General features: G+C 38.8%; 2 protein-coding genes across 2 annotated transcripts; one reads left to right on the top strand and one right to left on the bottom strand.

Annotated features, from left to right (window-relative positions):
• Nucleotides 1–5,664: 5,664 nt before the first annotated feature.
• LOC306903067 (uncharacterized protein) lies at nucleotides 5,665–6,957 on the bottom strand. Its single transcript, XM_079472010.1, has one exon. It carries the CDS (start codon nucleotides 6,555–6,557, stop codon nucleotides 5,940–5,942), a length of 618 nt encoding a protein of 205 aa, XP_079328136.1. The 5' UTR covers nucleotides 6,558–6,957; the 3' UTR covers nucleotides 5,665–5,939.
• A 1,124-nt stretch (nucleotides 6,958–8,081) lies between these two features.
• nisch (nischarin) lies at nucleotides 8,082–22,407 on the top strand. The gene is made up of 21 exons (XM_079471850.1): nucleotides 8,082–8,282; nucleotides 8,858–8,941; nucleotides 9,045–9,227; nucleotides 9,860–9,908; nucleotides 10,459–10,622; nucleotides 10,704–10,799; nucleotides 10,871–10,966; nucleotides 11,099–11,251; nucleotides 11,968–12,036; nucleotides 12,115–12,300; nucleotides 12,402–12,530; nucleotides 12,788–12,901; nucleotides 13,898–13,991; nucleotides 15,890–16,005; nucleotides 16,488–16,537; nucleotides 16,658–17,893; nucleotides 17,986–18,172; nucleotides 19,411–19,561; nucleotides 19,664–19,792; nucleotides 20,752–20,913; nucleotides 21,102–22,407. Exons 1-21 carry the CDS (start codon nucleotides 8,202–8,204, stop codon nucleotides 21,716–21,718), a joined length of 4,146 nt encoding a protein of 1,381 aa, XP_079327976.1. The 5' UTR covers nucleotides 8,082–8,201; the 3' UTR covers nucleotides 21,719–22,407.
• The last annotated feature ends 981 nt before the right edge of the window (nucleotides 22,408–23,388 follow it).

A 23,388-nucleotide genomic window follows, 5' to 3' on the forward strand; every position in this document is an offset into this window, starting at 1 on the left:
TATGCTGTTTTCATAAGTGATGGTGGAAAGGTCACAGTGATGCCAATGAACCATTTTTTGGTTCCCCAATAACTTTTTAGGCTTCTTTTTACTGTTCTGAAAGAGAAATCTTCTTAGGTTATTAAAAGTTTTATTAATGGAACCATTTAGCCAATAATAGATCTCCTATTCAGTTTTTATACTCCATTTTGGCATGAATAACTCATACCATGATACAGACATCCTTCTTACAATGCATGTTTGTTACAATACGTGTAGTTCTATAAGAAATGTCAAGTTTTAAGGAACTGTTTGACACAGGTGAAAAACGTTGAATGCTGTTATGACAGGAGCGTGATGAACTAAAATGCATGCTTGGTATGCAATATTTACTTAAAAGTTGCATTCCTTTCATAGTGCGAATAACCTCCTGGTAACCTGTTGCTAAGGCTTCGCTCGAAGGCAGGGTCAAGTGGCCCCTCCCCCCGGATGACACGCACACGCATGTAAACAGAGGGTTTGTGCACGTGTTGACATGTTTTGAACCGCATATTCTCATCAAAATCACACGATCAACTCGCGTGGGTGATTCATAACTCTTTCAAATAGACAGCAACGAGATCAAATGATTGCACAGATATCTTTATTCAAATAAAATGTCACACAAGCTATAAAAACTGCGTGTGAGCAAAGCACTTTTAACATATACTAACAGATGCCATGTTGCGTAATACTTGTACGTGCTTTGTAACGCTTCGCCGGGCGGCTTTCTCTCCCAGAAAGCGACAACGCTCCGAAGTCAGTACTTTTCCACACTTGAGTGTCTTTTGACATATTTAGTCCCAAACACTCCTCCCTCTGTCCCGCAAATCCCCCCCAGATCGCCCCCTGACTTTCGTGAAGGCCCTTGTTTGGATCCTATGATGGCCCGTCGGCCATTTTATCGCTTTTCGCTATCTGATTGGCTGGCTGCGTTCTCGCGAGAGTTTGTTTTTGCGATGAGAATGAACTATCTTCCAACTTTGAGAAGTTTGGATTTTGGCACAAAAGGATTAAAGGAAACGGGTTGTTTTAAACCGAAGCTAAGATTAGTAAAAGTCCAATATGCGTGTTTATACAAGCTGAGGTTTATTAGCTGAACATGATTCAAGGGGTGTGTCGCTAAGGGCTGGATCCTGTTGCACTCAAAAACAGGAGAACTTCAAAATGACTTCAAGCTACAGTCTTTATTTTGTGTTTGTTTATTAACACACATTAATAAACATCATGTACTGGGGTTTTGCCATAATAACTATAGTTGTGACCGTGGTATTTGTAGTAAAACTGTGGTAACATGCTCCCTTTACTATAGTAAAACCATGTTCCTATTAACTGAGATACAAATTGTTTTTATAAACCATGGTTTGGCAGCGTATTGGGAATAAGCTTGCAAATATTCAATCTTTGCATTTGTATAACTTTTTTTTAAGGTCCTTTATTTCAAGGTTGGGTGGTGCTATATTGATGTGTCATTTAAGGTTATAACACATTATAATAAATGATTCCCTTCCCAGATGATTAATTAAAACGCACCTTAACTCACATTTAAACTGTTCGTGATGTCAGATTCGTATTCCTTTTTTTAGTTCTAAGAAAGGATGTTTCATTTTACTTTCACTTTTTTATTCGTTTTAAGGTTCATCTAAAATAATCACTCATGTGACAAGTTTACCAGGGGATACCCAAAGCTCAACCATATTTTTCCTATGAAAGAAACACGTTTTACATGCATGGTTACACAAACAAACAAACAAATCCTCATCCATATAGCACACGTTTGCTGTATATTGCATGTAGGTGGTACTATTTTGTTAGAAGCGTCTTTAAAAAAGAGGAGGCGGTAAACACGGAGCACTGCCTTTGGGGCTGTTAATAGATAAAGCATTGGCAAGAGGAAGATTGGGATTGAATGTTTTTATCAAAATCTCAATGAATAATCCCGCTCACAGCGTCTTTAACAGTAATCCCTTTTCTTGATAGTTTGCTGATTGGTCAATGTAGCGTTCCAGTCATACTTGACCCTTGGGTGTTGGTGGTTTTATTACTTAGACAATGTTTCTGGGTGTAGTGGACCTACCTGACAGAGTTGGCTAATTCGTATGAATTCGTACAATGTGAATCAGACATAAACATACAGTTCAGAGATAAAAGCCTCCCATAATCCCCACCGTCACTGGCCCAAAAGTCAATCGAGATTGTACGAATTCATACAAGTTAGCCACCTCATAACGAATAGTTACATATTGCTGTGAAATTGTGTTAAGTTTGTGGACCCGCATAAAAGTTGAATGCATAAAATGACGTTAAAATACTGTACACATTTTCTTTATCACAATTGCAAGCCACATTAACAGTATAATATGTGTCATTTAGATTTTGACTTAGTGTTTATTTACACATGTTATATTAGATTAGATTAGATTAAACTTTATTGTCATTACGCCTATACAAGTACAGTGTAACGAAATGTAGTTTAGGTCTAACCAGAAGTGCAATTAGCAAGTGCAGGATATACAGTTAGAATAAATACAGAAAACAATATTGAGAAAATATTATACAGTTATGAAAAGTTACAGTAGGTATGTTCTATGAAAATATGACAGTAGGCATGTACTATGAACAATATATACAGATGACTATATACTATGAACATTAATGTACAGTTAAAACAAGGTATTATAAAATGGCTTTAGAGGACAGCTTGTGTATAAATGTACGTTTTAATTGCATTTCTGCAGGGAACGTAAAATAGTTTTTAACTATTCAATTGCATATTGCCAAAATGCTTCTTTAATATTTCAAATGTGAAAAAAAAAGTTTCTTTGTAGTGGACAAGGTTTCTTATATATAGTTATTTTTAAGACATTTCTAGTTGAGTAAAAATGGTTCTTGACATTAGTTTTTTTGCTTGTGTTTGGGTGTATAGTATCTATGACACACAAGTTTTGGTGGAGTAAAAACACTCTGCAAGCGCATTAGTTGCGACATCACTCTTGTTGAATACGTGAGTATTGATAACCAGCTCGGCCTGTCAAACGGTTATGTCAAGCTTATGGTCCTGCATTGTCCTGACATGTAAAAGGACGAGATTTTGTATCTCTATCCACGCTAAATTCGCAACACGGGTCACAGATTTGTTTCTATAGTGAAAATGGGCCTTTGAGAGGGACCCATCCCCCACAAAAACACACACACATGGGTAGACTCAGGCCCTGAACTGTTGCCTTAAGAGAGGCCAGGGCATTTAAAGGTACGGGCGCACATTTTTTTGTTTACGCTGAGTTAAATTACTTTATGAAGATGTTTGCATTCTTTGTCATCGCTTTTGCGTTTTATGTGCAACTGAAGTACATTTCATCGTTCATGTTCCCTTCATGCTTCTGTTTGTAAAATGTTTATTGAAGTTAACATTATTCACCTAGCTGGTGCATTTACACAAAGCATTTTATGATCTATGTAAAAATATAGTTAAAACTACAATGACAAGGAGAACAAGGCATCCACGGAGAGGAGGGTTTCATATTGTCAAATAAACTTTTGTTTATTACAGTTCTGGCCTGTCAGTTAGCAAAAGTTATCCTGTTTTTCCCCTCTTGTTACTCTCAGTATCACACGCTGATTCTTTTTCTTTAGAATTTGAATGTTCCCCATCTCAGATTTTTAAGTCAATCCGAGTTTTGCTTCCCTTTAAAACAGTCTTCTACAATGTCATCTGCAATTTAAGAGTATCTGATGTATATTTATGATATAATGATATTGGGTTGTTGGAAAATAAGATTTTTTTTCTGTATTTACTGATTTACTCATTTGCCGAGTTAAGGCTTAAGATCAGATCAAAGAGCAACTTCGTCCAATGTGACACACCAATGCAGCCAAATCTTGTTCCCAGCGTGTCCTATCTTGAACCTCACAGTCAATAGTGTACACACCCCATGACAGAATGAAATGTAGTTGGAAAAAATAACTCACTTTTCTATGAAAAGGAACATCAAGTTTAGACAAATATTTAAAATGTTCTTTAATTCATATGTTGCTTTAGAATAAAGTGTCTGCTAAATAAATAAACGCAATGCAAAGTTGCTAAAGTGTTTTAGATTTTTTTATTTAAATGTCACATTTTACTTTAAAAATTGACATTTAATTTGCATAAAGAAAGTCTTGGATCATTTTTTTACTAAGGTTCCATTAAACATTTGTTAACAAAAACAAAAAATGAACATAATTCTACACAACGTTTGTTAACATTAGTTACAGTTATTTGCAATATTTACTAACATTAATAAATAAAATAAGTCCTGTAAAAATACATTTGCTCATTGTTAGATCATGAGATAATGGATTTACTAGATTTACTGATGTAAGACAAAATTTATTCTCATTTCTGGAATGTGAAATGAACAGGCTTTATTTTCATTATGTAAAAAACTGTTTCTTATGTAACCAGGCTTTGTGAGCTTTACTCTTTTCTTTATTTGCAGTTCTCTTAAAGTTCTGAATAACCTTACACTGTTAAAATTGCATTTCTAAAGTCAAAACAGTACATGCTAGATTTCTGATTGAATTCAATAGTACTAAAAGTAAATTATGTCATTATCTCAGGTCGGCGTCACAGAAACACTTGGTTCTATGTTAGAACCCATCTTGGAGCTGTTTACTTCTTTTATGGCCGGTAAATGGGCCAGAAACCGAGCTATAGAATTAAACACGTCTCACAAAACACTTGGTTTGTCTTGCAGAAGTTGCACCACAATTATCTGACATGCACTTGGCAAGCTGTGCAGGAAAGGGGCCGTAACGCCGGCCTTTTTTCATTAGAAGGACGCCTCCGCCTAGCCTCGCTCTGTAACGTTACTGCATTTTTATTGCGTCTTGTATAGTGCTTCCTCAGATTGCCTCGGTAATGCTGATAGCTCCTCATATAGCCGGACTAAAGACGATCTAAGGTCTCATTGTGGGCTTTGAAACAGGAACCTATTAGTGACGCTGGTCATTTGCTTATTAAGGGACTCCCTTTTCATACTCTCACACACACCTTGTCTTATGAGCATTGCCATTGTTCTTGTGACAGATCTCAGAAGCCCGGCACACTAAGCAGGAGATTGTGTGTGTGTTTAGGGTGTGTGTTTAGGGTAGGGAGGGTGCTTCTAAATCTGCTACACAGCATTGCATTTCAGTTTTGCTTCTTTGGTTTCTTACATTACCCTGACAAATTTAGATCAGTGTGTCACGTTTATTCTTCATATGTGTAAAATGAACTGGTGTTTGGTGTTCTGTTTTGTTTTAAATGCTGATATACTAAAAAAATGTCTGCCAAATGCATAAATGTATACGCGACTGTCCACCACGTTCACATTCTTGAATACTCATGAATAGGTTTGCTGACGTTTTTTCCAATAATTCATGGGTGACGATGTCAAACTAAATCAAGATTTATTTACAGAACATCATTGAAGAAAAATACATATTCTATGTTATCATTGTTCTAAAAACGACATTATATATAATATTATTCGACATATTTATATTTAGAGAATGAGTTATAGTTAACGTACCCAAAATGTATTTAGTATGATTAATGGCCAACAAATGAATGTAGATCATTAAAAATAAATAATAATATAGATAACTTAAACTATAGACAGTGTATAGCAAAATGTCGTTTTATTATTAAAAAAAAAACGTTGACAAATAGTTTTGCAGTAAAACCCACTGCTATGTTTGCCATGAGCGATCAAATGATCTCGAATGTGATTGGCTGTCCCGCATCACTCCTTCTTTCTCTCCCCCCTCCCACAACACACCGCTCATAACACATTACAGAATAAACAATCACAGAAATCGCCTTGCAACATTACAACAAATATACTGTGTTCTCAAAACCACCAAAGCGATGACGTAAACACGTTACCTGTGGCAGGTGCCTAAACACATGGTGCCACAGTGCTGACAGTATCACAAAACTCTTTGAAGTCTCTTTGCATGAAACCCTCGCTTTGCATCACGTCGTCTTCGGATGGGAAATACTGCATGCTTTCATCTTGGTCGAAGTTGAAGAAGGAGAACGTCTGGTTTCTCTGTCGTGCGTAAAATGTAGGTGGCGAGGGCAGATCGGGGATGTCCAGCAGTGCGCCTCGAGCGTTCTCGAGCACGCCCAGGTACGAGTCCATGTCCGCGAAGTCCATTTCGCAATCGGAACCGCTCTCCGTGCCCACCGAGTCCGATTGCATGTGCATCATCTGGTATTTCTCATGCATGAGGAACTGGTTGGTGTTCCTAGGCGCCCTCATGCCAGGCGCTCGGTGCGCAGGGCGCAACGACACCACCGCGCCAGCCGCCCTTGCGCGGTTTCTGCGCATGTTTGGACAGTGCGCCCTTCTTCCCTGCTTCCTTCCCGATTTCTGCCATCGGTGTTTGTCCTGCCCACTGCCTCTCCTCCAGTCGTTCTTGAGTTTCTCCGTCTCCTCGACTGAACCCCTGTCGCCGCCAGCCCCCCAATGGCACTTCGTGCCCCTTCCGCACATTTTCTTCGCGTCGAGCATCAACTCTGTGGCGCTCTCACATAATCTGAACGAACACAAAGGCTGTTCGGGGGTTTGCTTACTCGTGCCTCGCTACACGGTCGCCCCCGCGGTCCTCTACCTTTTTACAATCGTTTCCGATTTTTTCTTTGTCACTGGCTTTGGATGGCACATAGCCTGGCGCAGTGCCCTCTGTATAGGCAGCTTGACGCGCGATTGGCACCGATCTAGGATCAGTCGCACCCCTCCTCGTCTTTTTTTTCGTGTCACCGGTGTCTTTTTGCCTATATATCTGAAGCAAATCTTATCGAAGCGTGTAGTGAGTGAATAAATGTGATTGTAGTCTGCTTAACTTAAGTGCCAACAAACTACGTCTTCCGTCTTTCTCTGACTAAACGCCTGTCTAGAAGTGACAGTTGACATCTACAGAAATCCGTTTTCACCGTGGAATATATAGCGTTGGGTCGCTTCCAAAGGCCGTCGAAGGGTTAGGGGTGTTTCGTTGCAAACGTTTATACACTTTCTAAACTGTGTGACGAATATAAACAGCAAACTTTACTTATATACATATATAAACGTAAACCGTGTATATTATTCAGCAAATCTGTCATTTTACGCGGCGAACAGCGATTGAGTTATGTCTCAGAAATGTCTGTCCTCCCTTTGACTGGAATGGTCTGATCCCTCCTATGGCGTTCGCCCAGTTTCTGTTCCCCGATCAGTTGCCGCTGTCCTAATCCGCCTCTTCCATATACGGGACAGAAAGCCCAACAGCTGCCAGATCAGCTGTGCAACGTTACCGCGACAGAAAGTGTGTATACGTGACGTATGCGAGAGATGTGGGGACAACAAACTAATGGCTGTTCTGTGTACGGCTGGTCCTTATTTCCGTTTCTTTTGGTCGATGTTTTTCATTTATAAGTTTAGTTTTACATACGGATAACAAACTCTTTATATTTGTTTTGTTCCACAAACATGACAAGGAAATTCCTTAATAAAATGTCAAGCAGTCAAGACGTGTCCACAGTTTATTCGTTGCATTTTGGAGGAAGAACACCATATAAAGGCTTTGTTACGAATTAAAGAATCATAGAGGGGAAAAGAAACGCTCGGAGAAAGAAGGACAGGGCACTTCCCCAAATACCAGTGACGAATTAAACTACCGCCATTCTGCAACACATCCACCTCGAGCGTGACGAAGCGTATGGAAGATGGACGTACACGAATAAATAAATAAATTAATGTGAATAAATGCATTAATCGATAGAACGATAAAAATGGGACTTAAACCCCTCTCTATACGAAGTCCCGCCCTCCCACACGTACGTCATATGATTGACAGGTCGAGCTTCGCTTTGACGGACAAGCAGCGCCCTTGACGTTGTGTATTGTTTACTAACTATTTTAACATATACCGCACACTCGTGGCATCCATTTAAATCGCGACGTCTGACATTTTTTGCCATCGTCGTTATCAGTCTCCTACAGCGCTACATACGTTAGAGGGCGCTAAAGTCTTCCGCTCTCGCGAGAGCGGCGCTGTGCGAGGAACACGAGGAGGCGGAGCTTCGCTGTCCCCTCAACCACAACAAAGATGGAGGCGTCTGATGACCGCTAGACTGTACGTTTTCATCGCGGCGCGCTCGAACCGGCGTTGAACGGAAGATGGACGCGTCGAGTCTAGTAGAGGAGAGCGCGGAGAAACGCGTTTGCATCGTCGGCTCCGAGCTGGTGGAGAATTACACGGTCAGTGTGATGCGTTCTTGTTGGTTACGTTATTTAGTTTATGCAAAACAGGATGACGAGTCGCAAACATTTGTATTCTTAGTTGTCAAGCATGAAAACATATATTTTCTAATTTGACATTTCTTGCGGTCATGCGTGTTGCGTAAGACTGCATGTTTGGTAATAATGCGCACGTGATTTGTGCAATGTTAATGTATTTTTTTTAAAGAGCAAAATAATAACTGATGACGTTTGCGGTTCACAAAGGTCATTTTGATTTATGAATAAGTGTCAGTTGTTAAATTACTAAACCAGTACAAATTCTAATGGTTTTTATTATAAACGCCATTACGAACCATTAAACCATTACTATATTACCGTATAACGTGATTGGTTTTTCCCTCCCCAGTTGAATTTAATGACATTCTGTTGCTTCAGACCTGTCATATAACATAAAGAACCCAACGCATTACCAGACACACAGACACCATTGTAGATTCCATTCAAACCAATAGGATTCCCATTATAACCATTAAATCCATTCAAAAAGTTTTGGCATTTCTGTTCCAACAATGTGCATGTGTGGCCCTCATCAGGTTTACATCATTGAAGTGAAGGTCGGAGATCACAGTTGGACCGTCAAACACCGTTACAGCGACTTTCACGATTTGCACGAGAAAGTGAGTCGACACGTTCCAAAAGAACCGATTCTGATCTCTGACATCGACTGTGCGTCTATAGTTCACTGTGACGGATGCAATTCTTGACTTTTGTCCACCTCAGCTCACCGCGGAGAAGAAGATCGATAAACATCTGTTGCCGCCCAAGAAGATCATCGGAAAGAATTCCAAAAGCCTGGTGGAGAAGAGACAGAAAGAGCTGGAGGTTTATCTGCAGACTCTGCTGAACAGATTCCCATCCGCCGCCCCCAAAGTGCTTTCCAACTTCCTGCATTATCACTTATACGTGAGTGTTGTCAAAGAACGGGAGATTGTGTTGATGCATTTACTAAACTCTTTCTGTGTCATAAACTGGTTATACATTACCCGCAGTTGGAATGTACTTCTTCGTATCCCGAGAAAATCTAACAAGAACTGTGGTATTCTGCATTGTTTTGTCTCATCTCAGCCGTAAAATTAGTTTGCTGCGGTGCCTGCTAGTGATGTTTTCTCGCTGACAGTGGTGGTATTGATATTGATCTGAATGGCTTTTGTCGGATAAAGGCACATGACCGGCCTGAGTTGCTTTGAACTGAAGAAACGCCGTGTTTGTGTTTTGCCTGTGTTTTGATTCTTTCATCAAAATATTTGAAGGCATAAAGAGTCAGCAGGATATCAGATGGAGATCTGAGTGTTTTCTGCATTTCCCTGCTGAGATCTTTCAGGAAATGAAGCGGCAGAACGGAGGATTACAGCTCAGCGCTGTTTTCATTTCGTGAACGAGAAACAAAGCCTATAATGTGTGATGAGGAAGGATTTTCGTGTTTGTGTTAAATAACAGTGTCGTATTCATCTATGACAGGGAATTGAATATGTTTGCTCTGATGAGAAGTGTTGCGTTTAATGTTGTTTTGTTAACATGAACTTCCTTTCTTTCAGGAAATCAATGGAATTGCTGCTGGCTTGGCAGAAGAGTTGTTTCATAAGGGTTTGTTATTCCTCATTTTTGATTTATTGCAGAAAGGAAAAATTAATTGTTTCAAAAGTTGGATATTACTTTTGTTTTGTCATTTACTGTCGTTAAAGGATATTTTAAGTAGGGTTTGTGTGAGAAATGTTTAATTTCTCATAAGATGATAAAAATCTTAATAGCGTTCTTTTACGCACTATCCGTTTTCCATACCTTGAGATGAATGATGCTGTGTTTTTGTGTGATTGACCTATATAAAATATTAACGTTTCAGCGATGGAAATATAAATAAATAGTTATTTAGTTAAACTATTTTGCCAAACAAATCCCTACTTTGTGATAACCTCATAAATATGTATGGCTATGCTAATAACTATAAAGTTAAGTAAAAGTAACGTAATTCGTTTTTTTTCCCAAGGATATTGTAACGCAATGCTTTTAAATGCAACATTCAATGATGCAAAATTGTAACAGAAACTTGATTTGATTCACAATCCCATGTTTGCAACCTTAAAATGTTCAGGATATCATGCGCTCTGGTAAGATAAAATGATGCGTCTGTGTTCAGGTGAGCAGCTGTTAGCCGCAGGCGAGGTGTTTCTCTTGAGACCCCTGCAGCTCTACGCCATTACCCAGCAGCTAAAACTTGCCAAGCCCACCTGTGCCAACGGAGATGCCAAGGCCGACCTCGGGCACATCCTGGACTTCACCTGCCGGCTGAAATATCTCAAGGTTTGAGTTTTAATGATGTCACACACGATATCAGTGACCATGTGGCTATTGGAGATGTTTACGTTAATTCTGCAAACTCAGATCCCTGGAATGAAAGGAGTGGTGGGTACGAGTAACATTGAGGAGCAGAGCCTCCCGTTCGACCTGTCCATCTTTAAAGCGCTGCTGCAGATAGAAGTGAGTATGTCGCGTCCATATTCATGAATTTGAGAAACTGTGATGGATGATTGACATCTGTCTGTCTTTAGATCAGCGATTGTGTCACTGGACAGATCAAAGGTTTGCCTTCGCTGAGACCCACGCTGGCCACGCTCAGCATTCACCTGTCAACCAACAACATGAAGGTATGTGAGGTCACTTTGTTCCTTGTCATCATTGTGTTTTAGAAGGACTGCATTTTATAAACAACAAATTTAAGAACACAAACACTTTAATGACACTGGAGATTGAATGAATAGCTTGATTATTATATACAGGAAATCGTAGTCCCTGAAGCGACGGAGTTTGCACAGTGGGAGCCGGAGGGGGTTGATACGGATTGTCCCGTGACTGCGATTATTCCCAAATGGAAGATGCTCACCACTCTCGACATGAGCCGAAACTTTATTTGCTGCACCGACGAATCAGTGGTGAGTTACAGATTCTGTGTTTAGGACGTTCACAACAATAACAATACCTAAATATAAATATAACGATAACTATATTAAAATGGTGTTTATTCTAAGCATATGTGCAAATATGGAAATTCTGTCAACATTTACTCAACTTCCAGTTGTTCCAGATCTGTATACATTTCTTTGTTCTGATGAACACAGAGAAGGATATTTGGAAGAATGCTTATTTTTAATAGGAAAAAATACAATGGTATAATGGATAAAGTCATTTTTCCTACTATGGGAGTCAATGGGTGTTGAGAACTGTTTGGTTATTCGCATTCTTCTAAATATCTTTCTCTGTGTTCATCAGAACAAAGACATTTATACGAAGTTGAATAAATGATGACAGAATAAAAATTTTTGGGTGTAGTATTCCTCTTAATTCAAGTTGATTTGAGCGACTGTCAATGAAAGCTATCAATGTATTGTATATTGCAATTTTTCACAATATGTATATTGAAAATAACGTTTATGTTAAAATTCGTTTTTCTTTTCAATGACAGATATATTCAATTGTCATTTGTTTACACACAAAAGCTTCAATCACACAATTATTATTACATTATTACTTATTTTATATATAGTTATGGTTCACATTAGTGTTATCGAAAGGGTATTTACCTTATGTGTAAAATATCACAATTACAGATCATCTTTGATTCCTAATCTCAACCTTTTTGTCTTTATAGAAACTGATCCCTGCTGTTGAATTCCTTGATCTCAGCCACAATGAGTTAACTTCAGTGGAAAACCTTCAGGTATGGTGTCTTCAAACAAACTGTTTCTATTGAAATACTGAGCCGGCATTTGAATGTTTTTCCATTGTTTCTATGCAGCATTTATACAACTTGGTTCATCTGGATTTGTCCTTCAACAAACTCAAAGTCCTGGAAGGCGTCCACACTAAACTCGGCAACATCAAGACTCTCAATCTGGCCGGGAATCAGATGGAAACCCTCTCTGGACTCAGCAAACTTTACTCTTTAGCTAACTTGGATTTGAGCAGCAACAAATTAGGCCAGGTAGTTTATCTTTTGCTCAAGTCATCATTTTAAATAATAACTTCAGTATAGATTAAATTAAACCGTTCTTGCTGTTTCTGCTTTTATTTTTATTTTCTCAGCTGGATGAAATTAAACACATCTGCGCTCTTCCCTGTCTGGAAAAACTGGCTTTGGCCAATAACCCCATGTGTATCATCCCAGACTACAGAACTAAAGTTCTAGCTCAGTTCTGCGACCGGGCCTCTGAGGTATTACACTCTTTGTTAAACATTTGTAGTCCTTAGTCGATGCATCATTTTTATAGCCTTTTAAATATCCCGAGATTGGCTGAAACGGCCTCTTCTGTTTTATTTGTTGCAAACCTAAAAGTAAAATGAAACACGGAAGAAAATTCACAACAGATGTTTAGGCTTTGTTGCGTTATTACGCCAAACCGAAAAGGTTCGAATCATAGCGTATGGTACACACATTTTTTCATGAGCTTTCTTTTGTCCTGGGTTTGCAGGTGTGTTTGGACGGCACCGCCACCACGGAGAAAGAGTTTGACACCGTCGAGGTGCTGAAAGCCATTCAGAAAGCCAAAGAAGCCAAAGGCCGCATGGCAAACAGCGAGAAAAGGGTATTTTCAAGATTTTTACATGCAAAATGAATACAGATTGACCTTTTCACTTTAGACCCTACATTCCAACTTGGCTAAAGAAGTTCTTATTCTGTTTTGTAAGGGTAAACCAAACATTTCAATGTAGAATGTTGAAAACTCATTAGCAACCTTCCTTAGAAAGCACATTTTATTATAGCATGTAAGGATTCCAGGTGGGCTCGAGTTCAAAGTCTTCACATTTTATTTCTGTAATCAAGAAGCTTAATTTAAACCTTTGTTGCAGTAGAAAAACACACTAAGGTTATTTGACATGGTTGTAACACAAATAAATGAGCAGCCAGATAAAATGTGGTTTATAGCGTCACCTGCTGGCTAGTACCCGCAAGTGACTTCATCACCTAAACTAAACACAACCTCAGTCCTTCCACATGAAATTAATGGTATTATTGTACATATTTTTTAATAATTTATTAAAACTTGTTTATTATTATCATCCATAAGACATTTGGAAAACAGATTTATTTTTCATACAACAAGCATAACTCTAAAACGTCACAGATGTCGAGTAGAAAAGTGCTTGATAAATATCTTATTTTAATCGTGTTTTGAAGAAACCGTACACCTGCAGCGATGAATGGACCCGTGGAATATCTAGAAGCCAGAATATCATAGCGCGTTTATTACAGACATTGAGAATAGTTCAGCAAACCCATAGAATGCCTTTGCAACCGCATAGCAACCCACTGACATTTTCCAGAATTGACATTTCAGATTGAATACATCTTTTATTAAAATAATTAAAAAGCAACAATGTTCACTATGAGGTGTCGTGCATGCATGAATCTTGCACAAAAATAACATAAACATTTATTCTTCAATAAAATATCGTATCTGCAATGAAGGTATTTTTAGACCCGATCCAAATATCCCTCCCGCATAATTCCCATCCCCATTAGTTGAATTCCCACCGGCTTGTGCTTTCCCTAAGAGGAGCCCTGATGTTATTGTTGTTAGGTGAGTGACGTCCCGGGGCCGGCCGCGGGTGGGCCGCAGTCGTCGTCTTCCTCCGCCTCTCCCTCTCTGTCCCGCTCAACCTGCTCCAGTCAAGGTAATCAAGTATGTATCGCGCCGCTGGGACGAATAGAATTAAAGGGGAAGTGTGTAATTTTACTTTTAGTGTAGTAGCGGCACTTTTACAAACATATAAAACACTCCTCCCATCCGTCATTGGTCAGAGGAGCAGAAAGTTCAGCCCTGAAACTCACGTCATTGGTTGAGCTGATGCTCGTGATGTACGGTCCTATAAATGGGCTTTGCATATTGAGCAGGAACGGGAGAATGTATTTAAAGGGACAGCTCATCAAAAACCGTGTGTAATAGATTGTACACCAAGATAGTTCTCTCATGACGTCTCATAACCGAATGTTGACAGACTCGGTCACTATTCACTTTCAGTGCATCTGTATTCATGTAATGAAAGTGAATGGTGACCGAGACTGTCGGTCCCTGATGTTCTGCGCTTTTCAGTTCCGCTAAATAAAAATGAGGTCATACTGGTTTAAAACAACACAAGGGTTAATAAATCGTAGTAGTAATTTTTTGGTTCTTTATAATTTATGAATTACACACGTCACCTTTAAACCCGAAAACGTATCGTTCATTGACTGGTGAACGTCAAATTGGGTCATTTTTTATTTTACTATGTTTCTTTGAGAGGGCTTGCAGTCTTAACTCCATTGGTTTCCAAATCCCATAAATGTTATTTTTCTTTATCGTTAAATGATTGTGAAGAAATAATCAGAAACTTTTGGTTTCCTTTGATCTCCAGAGTCATTTATTACTTCTTTATTGCTGGTTTAATGAAGTTTGGGACTCTTCATACATTCACAATTCAATCTGAATTTCCTCACTGATATTTCTCTCTCTTTCATTTGTAAGTATATAAAGTGGGTTTATTTGTCTTTGCAGTATCAAATTCTCAGCGGCTGCTGTTATTCAGTTTGGGTCTGAATTATTAGTCATTTGATCTCCATCTTTTTCTCATCGGTGTTGGTTACTAAGCAACAGCCTCCGGGTGCTTTTGATGTACTTTCCATTTTTGCAAACTACGTGTAGATATGAAGAGTCACGTGTTACTGTAAATGTTATTAAAAGTTCTCAAGTATTCACAGAGAATTTTTAAACCCGCACATAAATTGCCCTTATGATCAAATTGGGATGTTTTACTGTGAAGGCCGTTCACACCGAGAACAATAACAACCTAACCACCGGTCCCATTGACTCCCATTATAAAAAGTTTGCAAGTGCATAAAAGTGGCATGGAGACAAGGGGATGGGCTGATTGGTTGCCTGAATAAAACATTAGGTCACGAAACCACGCCCATAGCAACAAAACGTGTTAACTTGGCAACCGTTTAACAAGACCTATATCTCTTCATCGGAACAAGGTAGAGACTCGGGAGTTTGTTCGTTTCACTCATAGCTTAGAGCATCATCAATGGGCTTCAAGCCACGCCCATAGCAACCAAACACATTATCCTAGCAACCGTTAAGCAATATGTATATCACTGCATAAGAACATCGTAGAGAAATGGGGGGTGGTTAGATTAATTTGTGGCTTGATGTGTTATCACCCTAGCTTGCCACAAAGCATCCCTCGCATTTTCTTCATAAAATTTACCTATCAAGTTTTTTAAATGTTATCTTTAAAATTTTTGTTATCGTTCTTTGTGTGAATGGCCCTTAACTAGACTATTTTTAATAAAGCATTTGCATGTCTTTAGCTTTCAGAGCGTTTTATCTGACTAAAGCATGGTCATTTTAAACAGAATTGATGTTTTTCTGGATTATTTTACATAAAGTGTAAAAGTTAGTGTTGAAATGACTTGCTTTATTCCTGTTTTCCCACTTGTCAAATATTGACCATGTATTGGTCTCGGATTTATGGGTAGTTTAGCGATTTGTTATTTTGAATTACTTATCTCTTGTTTTTCATATTCTTTTCAGAAGTAACTTGTAAAGAGAAAGCGTTTTTTACCAAAGAGATATTAACTCATGTGGATTCTACATTTACCCAGAGATGCTATGATGTTTACACTAAAACCTGTGATGTCATCCCGCAGGTTGGTTTATATTGTTTTAACAGAATTAATACGGTACAGATACTCACTAAATATAGGGATGGCTGTAATTTGATGTAATTCAAGAATTATTTCCCCAGTTAGCTGCAAATAATACATTGTTAGTTTAAATATATTATGCAACCTTTAGATGTTACCTTTAATACTAAGATTAAAAAAATACTTTAAGGGATCAATACTTTAAGGACTCGTTTACTCAAGTTCTTCCAAATCTGTATACATTTCTTTGTTCTTATGAACACAAATAAGATATTTTAAAGAATGCGGGGGACAATTCTGGGGCACCATTTACCTCCATAATAAGTATCGTTTCTTACTATGGTAATCAATAGTGCTCCCAAACTGTTTGGTTAACAAACATACTTCCAATTGTCCTTGTGCTCGAAAAACAAAAAAATTTATACTGGTTTGGAACAACTATACTAAATATGAACTTCTTAACACATTTTTTAAACATTTTGCAGGTAAAAACTGATTCTTGTTTGTCCGCAGACGTCCCTTGTGAGACTGTCAGGTTAGTTTTTATGCACTTACTCTGGTAAAAGATCAAAGAATTAATCCATCGATGCAACTGTATGTTTTAACTGTATGAACTGTAAATTTAAAATAAATTCGATTCTTCATTGTTCTTCAGTCCTTGTTGTTTTGAGGAGATCTGGCAACCCTGGACCACAAGTCTTTCCAATCTCCTCCTGCCTCCTTCATTTCTCCAACACAACAGCACCAACCAAGAGTTCACCGGCAAACTTTCCGCTCTCATCCGTTCTTCTAACAAAGAAAAGTCAACCCCGACACCACACAGCACAACTTCTTTAGATGATACAGACCAGAACTGTCTTCACTCGGGAGATGGATACTTTGAAATGAGTTTGGATGACCGTGAAGAAATCATGGGGTGTTCCTCATCATCAACCGTTCAGGATGATGTCAATAAGGACTCGGACCGTGTTAATATGGTGGTTTGGTGTTGTTGCGTCAGCGCTGGAGAAGGTTTGAGTCAGCGGCCATCTTGTTTGGTGGCAACAGACAGCTCGCTTGTGCTTTTCAGTGCACGGATACAGTTAGAAGAACCAGCGATTACCTTGGAGGAGCTTTACCTTGAGAAAGACTTTGTCGTATCGTACGCTGACGTCGAGACCTTTCGGTTTGAAGTTCCAGACGTTTGCGTCTCCTTAAAGGTGAAGTCCAGCAATACGCGATGGTGGTTCTTCTCAGACACCCAGAGTCTGAAGGAACTTCACTCTTGCGTTAGTCTCCAAGTGAACCAAACTAATGTTACCTCTAACGCTCAACAGTTCATCCGACAGTTTCTCAACTCGTGGGACTTTGAGGAAAACGAGGCGAGTGTTAAAGGCGGACACTTGATCCATTTCTTCAAGCCCAACTCCATGGCTACCTCAATTAACATGCCAGGAATCCCCACTGATGTTTTATCTCAAATCGGCCTGTTTGAAAGCAATAAAGACCCAACCTCCAATCCCATGATCCTCTTCCTGACCCCTCGCCACCTCTGCGTTCTCAAAGTCGACTTCGTCGCCCTGGCAGGTCGGGATCCCTGGGATGCGAACGCGATGCGTGGCTGCTCCAAAATAACCAGGATCCCGCTTTCCTTCACGCTCCTCAAGCCCAAGCAGGGTTGCTCGTGTAGGGGCGTCTCAACTTCTCACGGTTTCCACGGCGACCACGTCGTAGAGTTGATGGGGGGTCATGAACTCCTGACAGTCGTTTTCGCCCTGTCCCAAGACAAACTCACATTTCAACAAGAGTTCATCCGGCTGCGTGGAAATCTGAGAGAAATTAAGACCATCGCCCTACAGCGCAACAGTCGTCTCGAGCCCTCGACAACATCCCAAAGAAATCCAAACACCAGGTAAGAAAAACTCTAGAATGGGAAGATGGTGTTTTAATCCTGCGACAAGTCGAACAAATAAAAATGTTATATTTTGTCGTTCTGAATCGCAGCGTTACTCGTGAAGTGTCACAGCCTCATCTGTCTCTGTCTCTGCTGTATCCCGCCAAATCCCTCATTCAACAACTGATGGAAGATAACCAGTGTCCCTCACACCTCACGCTCTCCTCTTCATTACGTTTCATCTCGTCTCTGAACGGAGAGCAGCTCATACACCTCTTTCACGACAACATCGCAGAGGTGAGTTTCTTTTTGAAGGTATCTCAAGTTACTTTTTTAATATATTTTCGTTATGTATTTTTAATTTGTTATATAGTTATATAGTTTTCATATTGATTTTCTTAAAATTTTAAGCAATTTAATGTTGTTTTTTGTGATTGTATTGTACATTTAATTTATAATTATAGAACTATATAAGTTCAATTTTTAGATTTAATTTCTTGATTTTATTTTGTAGTTTCATTTATTTCCAGGTAATGGTTTTACTCAGTTATTCCCGTTTATTGCTGAGGAAATATATCTTATTTTTTTTAGTATAAGTTTAAATATATTTTGATCATTTTAATAATATAAATATTTAAAAACATAATGTAAGTAAAGTTTTCTAATATATATATATATAAAATATTAAAATAATATCTATTTATTCAATTTTATTGCTAAGATAATATTTCTTATTTTTGTTTTACGTACAATTTAATAATATTATGATACTTTAAATAATATAAATATTATAAAAAAATAATATTAAGTAAATTTTTGGGATATATAATATATTATTTTTACACTATCTATAATATTAAATTGATGGAAATATTAAGACAACAGTATTACTTATGTTATGATACATTTAAATTATGAATATTATTTAATTTTAATTTGAAATATTTTATTTGAAATATTAAAATAATTCATTTCTTTAATACAAAATATTGTAGTATAGTAAATAGGTACATCTTAAATTAGATAATATATTACAAATAATATTTATGTAACTAAAACTAGAAAATATTTGTTATTTAATCATAGTTGCTGATAATAACAAGTTGTGTTTTCTTCTCACATAAGCAGAAATTCTCTGGTCGTTTTATTGTTTCAATCCCATTATTGTCAAGCCGACCCTCCTCTTCCCCGTCCGTGACCGCTCTCTTGGGTCCGACTGTTTGTTTATTTGCTTTGACTCGGTTACGTTTTGGCAGCCGCTGTGTTAAAAAAAGGGAAATCGTCCGAACTGTTTTCCACTCGTTCACGAGCGTTTTTCCGGCCTTCTGTAATCCGTATCTTGTTTTAACAGGATATCCTAGAGAGCGTTTATCCAGGAAACTAACACACCCAACCAAAACATGATCAGTGACATTTGCGAATCGTGTACATTTGTTTCCAAGACTTTTATTTTTGATTTCCAAACACTTTGTACGAATGACTGTGATTGGCTGAGACTCGTATGAGACCGACTGAAGGCTGGTTCTCGTGTGCAGGTGGAGAACGAGGAGCTGAAGTTGATTCTGTGGACCTCCGTGCTCTTCTACAGATCTCCAGATGTGGAGATAACCGCCTGTGTCCTGCTGTCCACCAGAGCCTTGTATCTCATCCTGGACGATTCAGCAGCAATGCTCACCAACCATTCCAGTAAGCAACATCTGCTCGGCTCCTTTTCTCATCAGTTTGACACCTGTTTTGCTTGAAATATTTGAGGATATTCAAACTGATGGGACGTGTTTGATCTTGCAGTGATGTGGACCTGGCAACCGTCTGAGGAGAAGGACTCTGACATCCTCATCTCCTACAGCTTCACCCTCAAACTGAAGGACCTTCATAGCGTCAACGTGGGCCTGTTTGATCAGTATTTCAGAATCGTGGGTGAGTTTGTCATGACCCAGCTGAAATAAATGATAAAGCAGATGAGGAATGGCTGATTTCAATGAAACTTTAACTTTGATGTGGGCGTTGTATGTCATATCGCTTATTGCTCCCTGAACTCATTGTAAGTCGCTTTGGATAAAAAGGTCTGCTAAATGAATAAATGTAAATGAATGACGTTTTCATAGTAAAGCTTTAAAAATGTAAGAAATAACAAAGGTAGCAGAAGAAAGCTGCTATTGATGACGCTCGTGCATTTCTCAGCGCTGCTTATCTCTGGAGAATTCAGTCCTTTGGGAGGGTGCCAGCGCTCTTTACCACATTCTTCAAATTGTTTTTGGGATGCATCCGTGACCGGCAAATGCGAACGTTGTTTTGTGCGTGTTTTGGTTTGGTAGTAAATCCCAAGTAATGAAATAATAAATAAACAAAGTTATGTCAGATGTACATCTGTGAGGTGTCTGGTAAAGATCCAGAGATCTGGGTTTATAAATATCTGATAAACGTCTTAGAAAAGCAGTTTTACATTATAAAAACCTTACAGACAACATCTGGACGTCTATATTGACAACTGACAGGCGACGTTTTGAAAAAAATTATATTGCAGATGTAAATAAAACATCAAATAGACGTTTTCCAGATCAGAGAGGTAATTCTGTGATGGCACACATACATCTGGCAGACATCTATTTGATGTCTGCATTTACATCTGCAAGATGTATTTTGATAGTTCGCTGGTCTTAAGATCTTTAGATGCATGTGAAACTGCCTTTTCTAAGACGTTTAGCAGATGTTTTCCAGATCTCAGACATCTTACAGACGCACCTGTGCTTTCTGGGTATAATGTATGTGAACTTGGTAAACAGCTCAATCTTTAACGCATCTGGTACATTTTTTGTAATAGCAAGCTAAACAAAATGAATGGAACTAAAGTCGAGGGTATTCCTCTCTTTCTCAAGGGCCGTCAGCTGATCACATCATCACCTGTCTGACCCGTGACAGTTACAGTACACACCGGTTCCTACAGCAGCTGATGACCGTTCTGTCTCTGCTGGAGAAGGTTCCCTCACCTGAGCCGTCTGAGATGGACTTTTACTCGCAGTTCGGGAAAAAAAGCACAGGTGTCACCAATCGTCATCTTTTATAGTCTATATCGGAGTATTTAAAATAATAGTTGATAAAAAAATGAAAATCATGTCAAACGTTTATTCAGCCTCATGTGGTTCAAAACCTGTGTGTGTGATACTTCTGTTGAACATATTTTGAGAAATCTCTCGGCGCGTATTCATTTGAATTTCTCTTAAATCAGGTAAAATGGAAAACTACGAACTGGTCCACTCCAGCAAAGTCAAGTTTGTGTACCCCAGCGAAGAAGAGATCGGAGACCTGACCTTCATCGTGGCCGAAAGGAAGAACCCTCATCCGCCATCCCACTCCTTCAACATCCTTCTCTACGTACTGGTGTTCCAGGTCCACGTCGTCCAGGGCCAAACGGCCCGAAGCATCCTCCAGCCCAAGGCCCTTATCCTCACCAGCACGGACGTCTTCTTGCTGGACGAAGATCACATTAGCTATCCCCTACCCGAATTCGCTAAAGAGCCCCCGCAGAGAGACAAGTACCGCCTCACGGACGCACGGCGGATTCGAGATCTGGACCGCGTGCTGATGGGATACCAGACTTACCCGCAAGCCCTCACGCTGGTGTTCGATGACGTTCCCGGGCCTGATCTTCTGTGTCACCTGACCATGGATCATTTTGCGGAGAGCGAAGGGAAGGGAGACCGAACGCAGGGGGGTGCCGAGGGCGAGGTGCAGTGGTGCATTTTCGTGCCCGGGGCTGACAGCCGGGAACGATTGATTTCTCTTCTGGCTCGCCAGTGGGAGGCGCTGTGCAGCCGAGAGCTGCCGGTTGAGCTCACGGGCTGAGACAAAAAACTTAATAAAACAGTGGAAATAAAAAACGGATAATTATTTTCCCAATGCGGTGAAGATTTCGCTTTTATAAACTCTTTTTTTATAGATTTGACAAAATGCATCCTGGGAAACAAAGTGTAGAGTCCACACGAGTTTAATATATATATATATACAGAATTGTTTTATGATATTCTTCCTCAGGCTTCAGACTTAGCTTTTCGCTGCTTTTCATTTATTTATCTGCTGCTGTGTACAATCCAACATTCATCCTGAAATGAAATGTTTTACAGTTTCTTGCAACAGTGTTAGATTTTAATTTTACGTAAACTCATGCGTTCGTCCAACGCAGCGGATTGATATTCCGAAGTGTTTTAATGACGGATAATATGTATGTACGTCTTTTTTATACATAAATGCTGTTTTATTGATTAACGAACTATTTTATTGTATTTTAGAAAGCGTTCAGTGAGTCAGTGGATTTATTTGTACAGATTTGTTGGTTCTGATTCGTAACAGGAAACCACAGAGCACATGTTTACACAAGCGTTCAGATTCATGAGATTAATGTGGACATTCATATTTAACGTGCACTTTGAATTTCTAAGAAAATAAATGACAGTAAATTGAAATAATTGTGTTAATGTTGTTTAGACATGGTTTATTCTTTCATTTAAAAAATACAGTATTATTTCTGTTGCATTATATATCGTCAAATATGTAATATATACAAATATATAAAATATAATATATATCAAACAATTGCATAAAATACTAAATAATATATTATTTTGCTTTACATTACAACAGCAATTGTTTTGCAATATAAAATATGCAAATATATAAAACAATTTATATTAGACAATGACAAAAAATGCTTACACTGTTTACAATATATATAATAATTGTTTATATCATTTTGTTAACATTTAAAAAAAAAATCAAGATTCAAGATAGTTAAAAATCACAATATATTTTTATTTTATTACTACAATGCATCTTGCAGATATAACAAAACTCCCTAAAGAGTTGTGTGGTTTACCAAAGGCCTGGTTAAGCACGCAAAAATAAACTCTTCTATCTAATTCCATTTTATTTCCCTTCATGCTGATGGTCAGCAATTCTAGATCCTGCTCTGAAACCCAGCGGTCGTCGTCTATTGTTGAAAAACAACAATTGAAACATTTGTGGCTGACTGCGAACACATATCATTTCAGAAACGGAGGAAACTGACTCTGATGTTTTGCTGCCATTATAACCTGACGTCCAGTTAGCGAGGGAGTGCAGGAAATATTTGCGCAGCGCTGTTGAATGAACAGGACCGGGGCTTGGTATTGTCACATTGACCCCCCGTCACGTCCTGTTGTTTCTTGGCAGACTGACTGTGGTCTTCATTAAGGTCATGTTGGAATGACTGTGTGCTTGTTCGCAAAAATTGATGTGAATTTATGGATATTTGGATATGAAATCTAGGCCCTTATCTTGTACTAGTGCGTTCTGTACTAGCCGGAACAACGTGGTAACTCAATGATCCCTTCTAGACCTCAATGCCCTGATAGCACACAAACATCTGCCGGACGTCTATTTAATGTCTGCATTTACATCTGCAATACACGGTTTGCTCTTTTGCAATACGTATATATACAAACCATGTTTATGATTTAGAATGGATGTAAAACGGCTCT

Source organism: Barbatula barbatula (assembly GCF_947034865.1).
Source record: "Barbatula barbatula genome assembly, chromosome: 13".
Classification (NCBI taxonomy): Eukaryota; Metazoa; Chordata; class Actinopteri; order Cypriniformes; family Nemacheilidae; genus Barbatula; species Barbatula barbatula.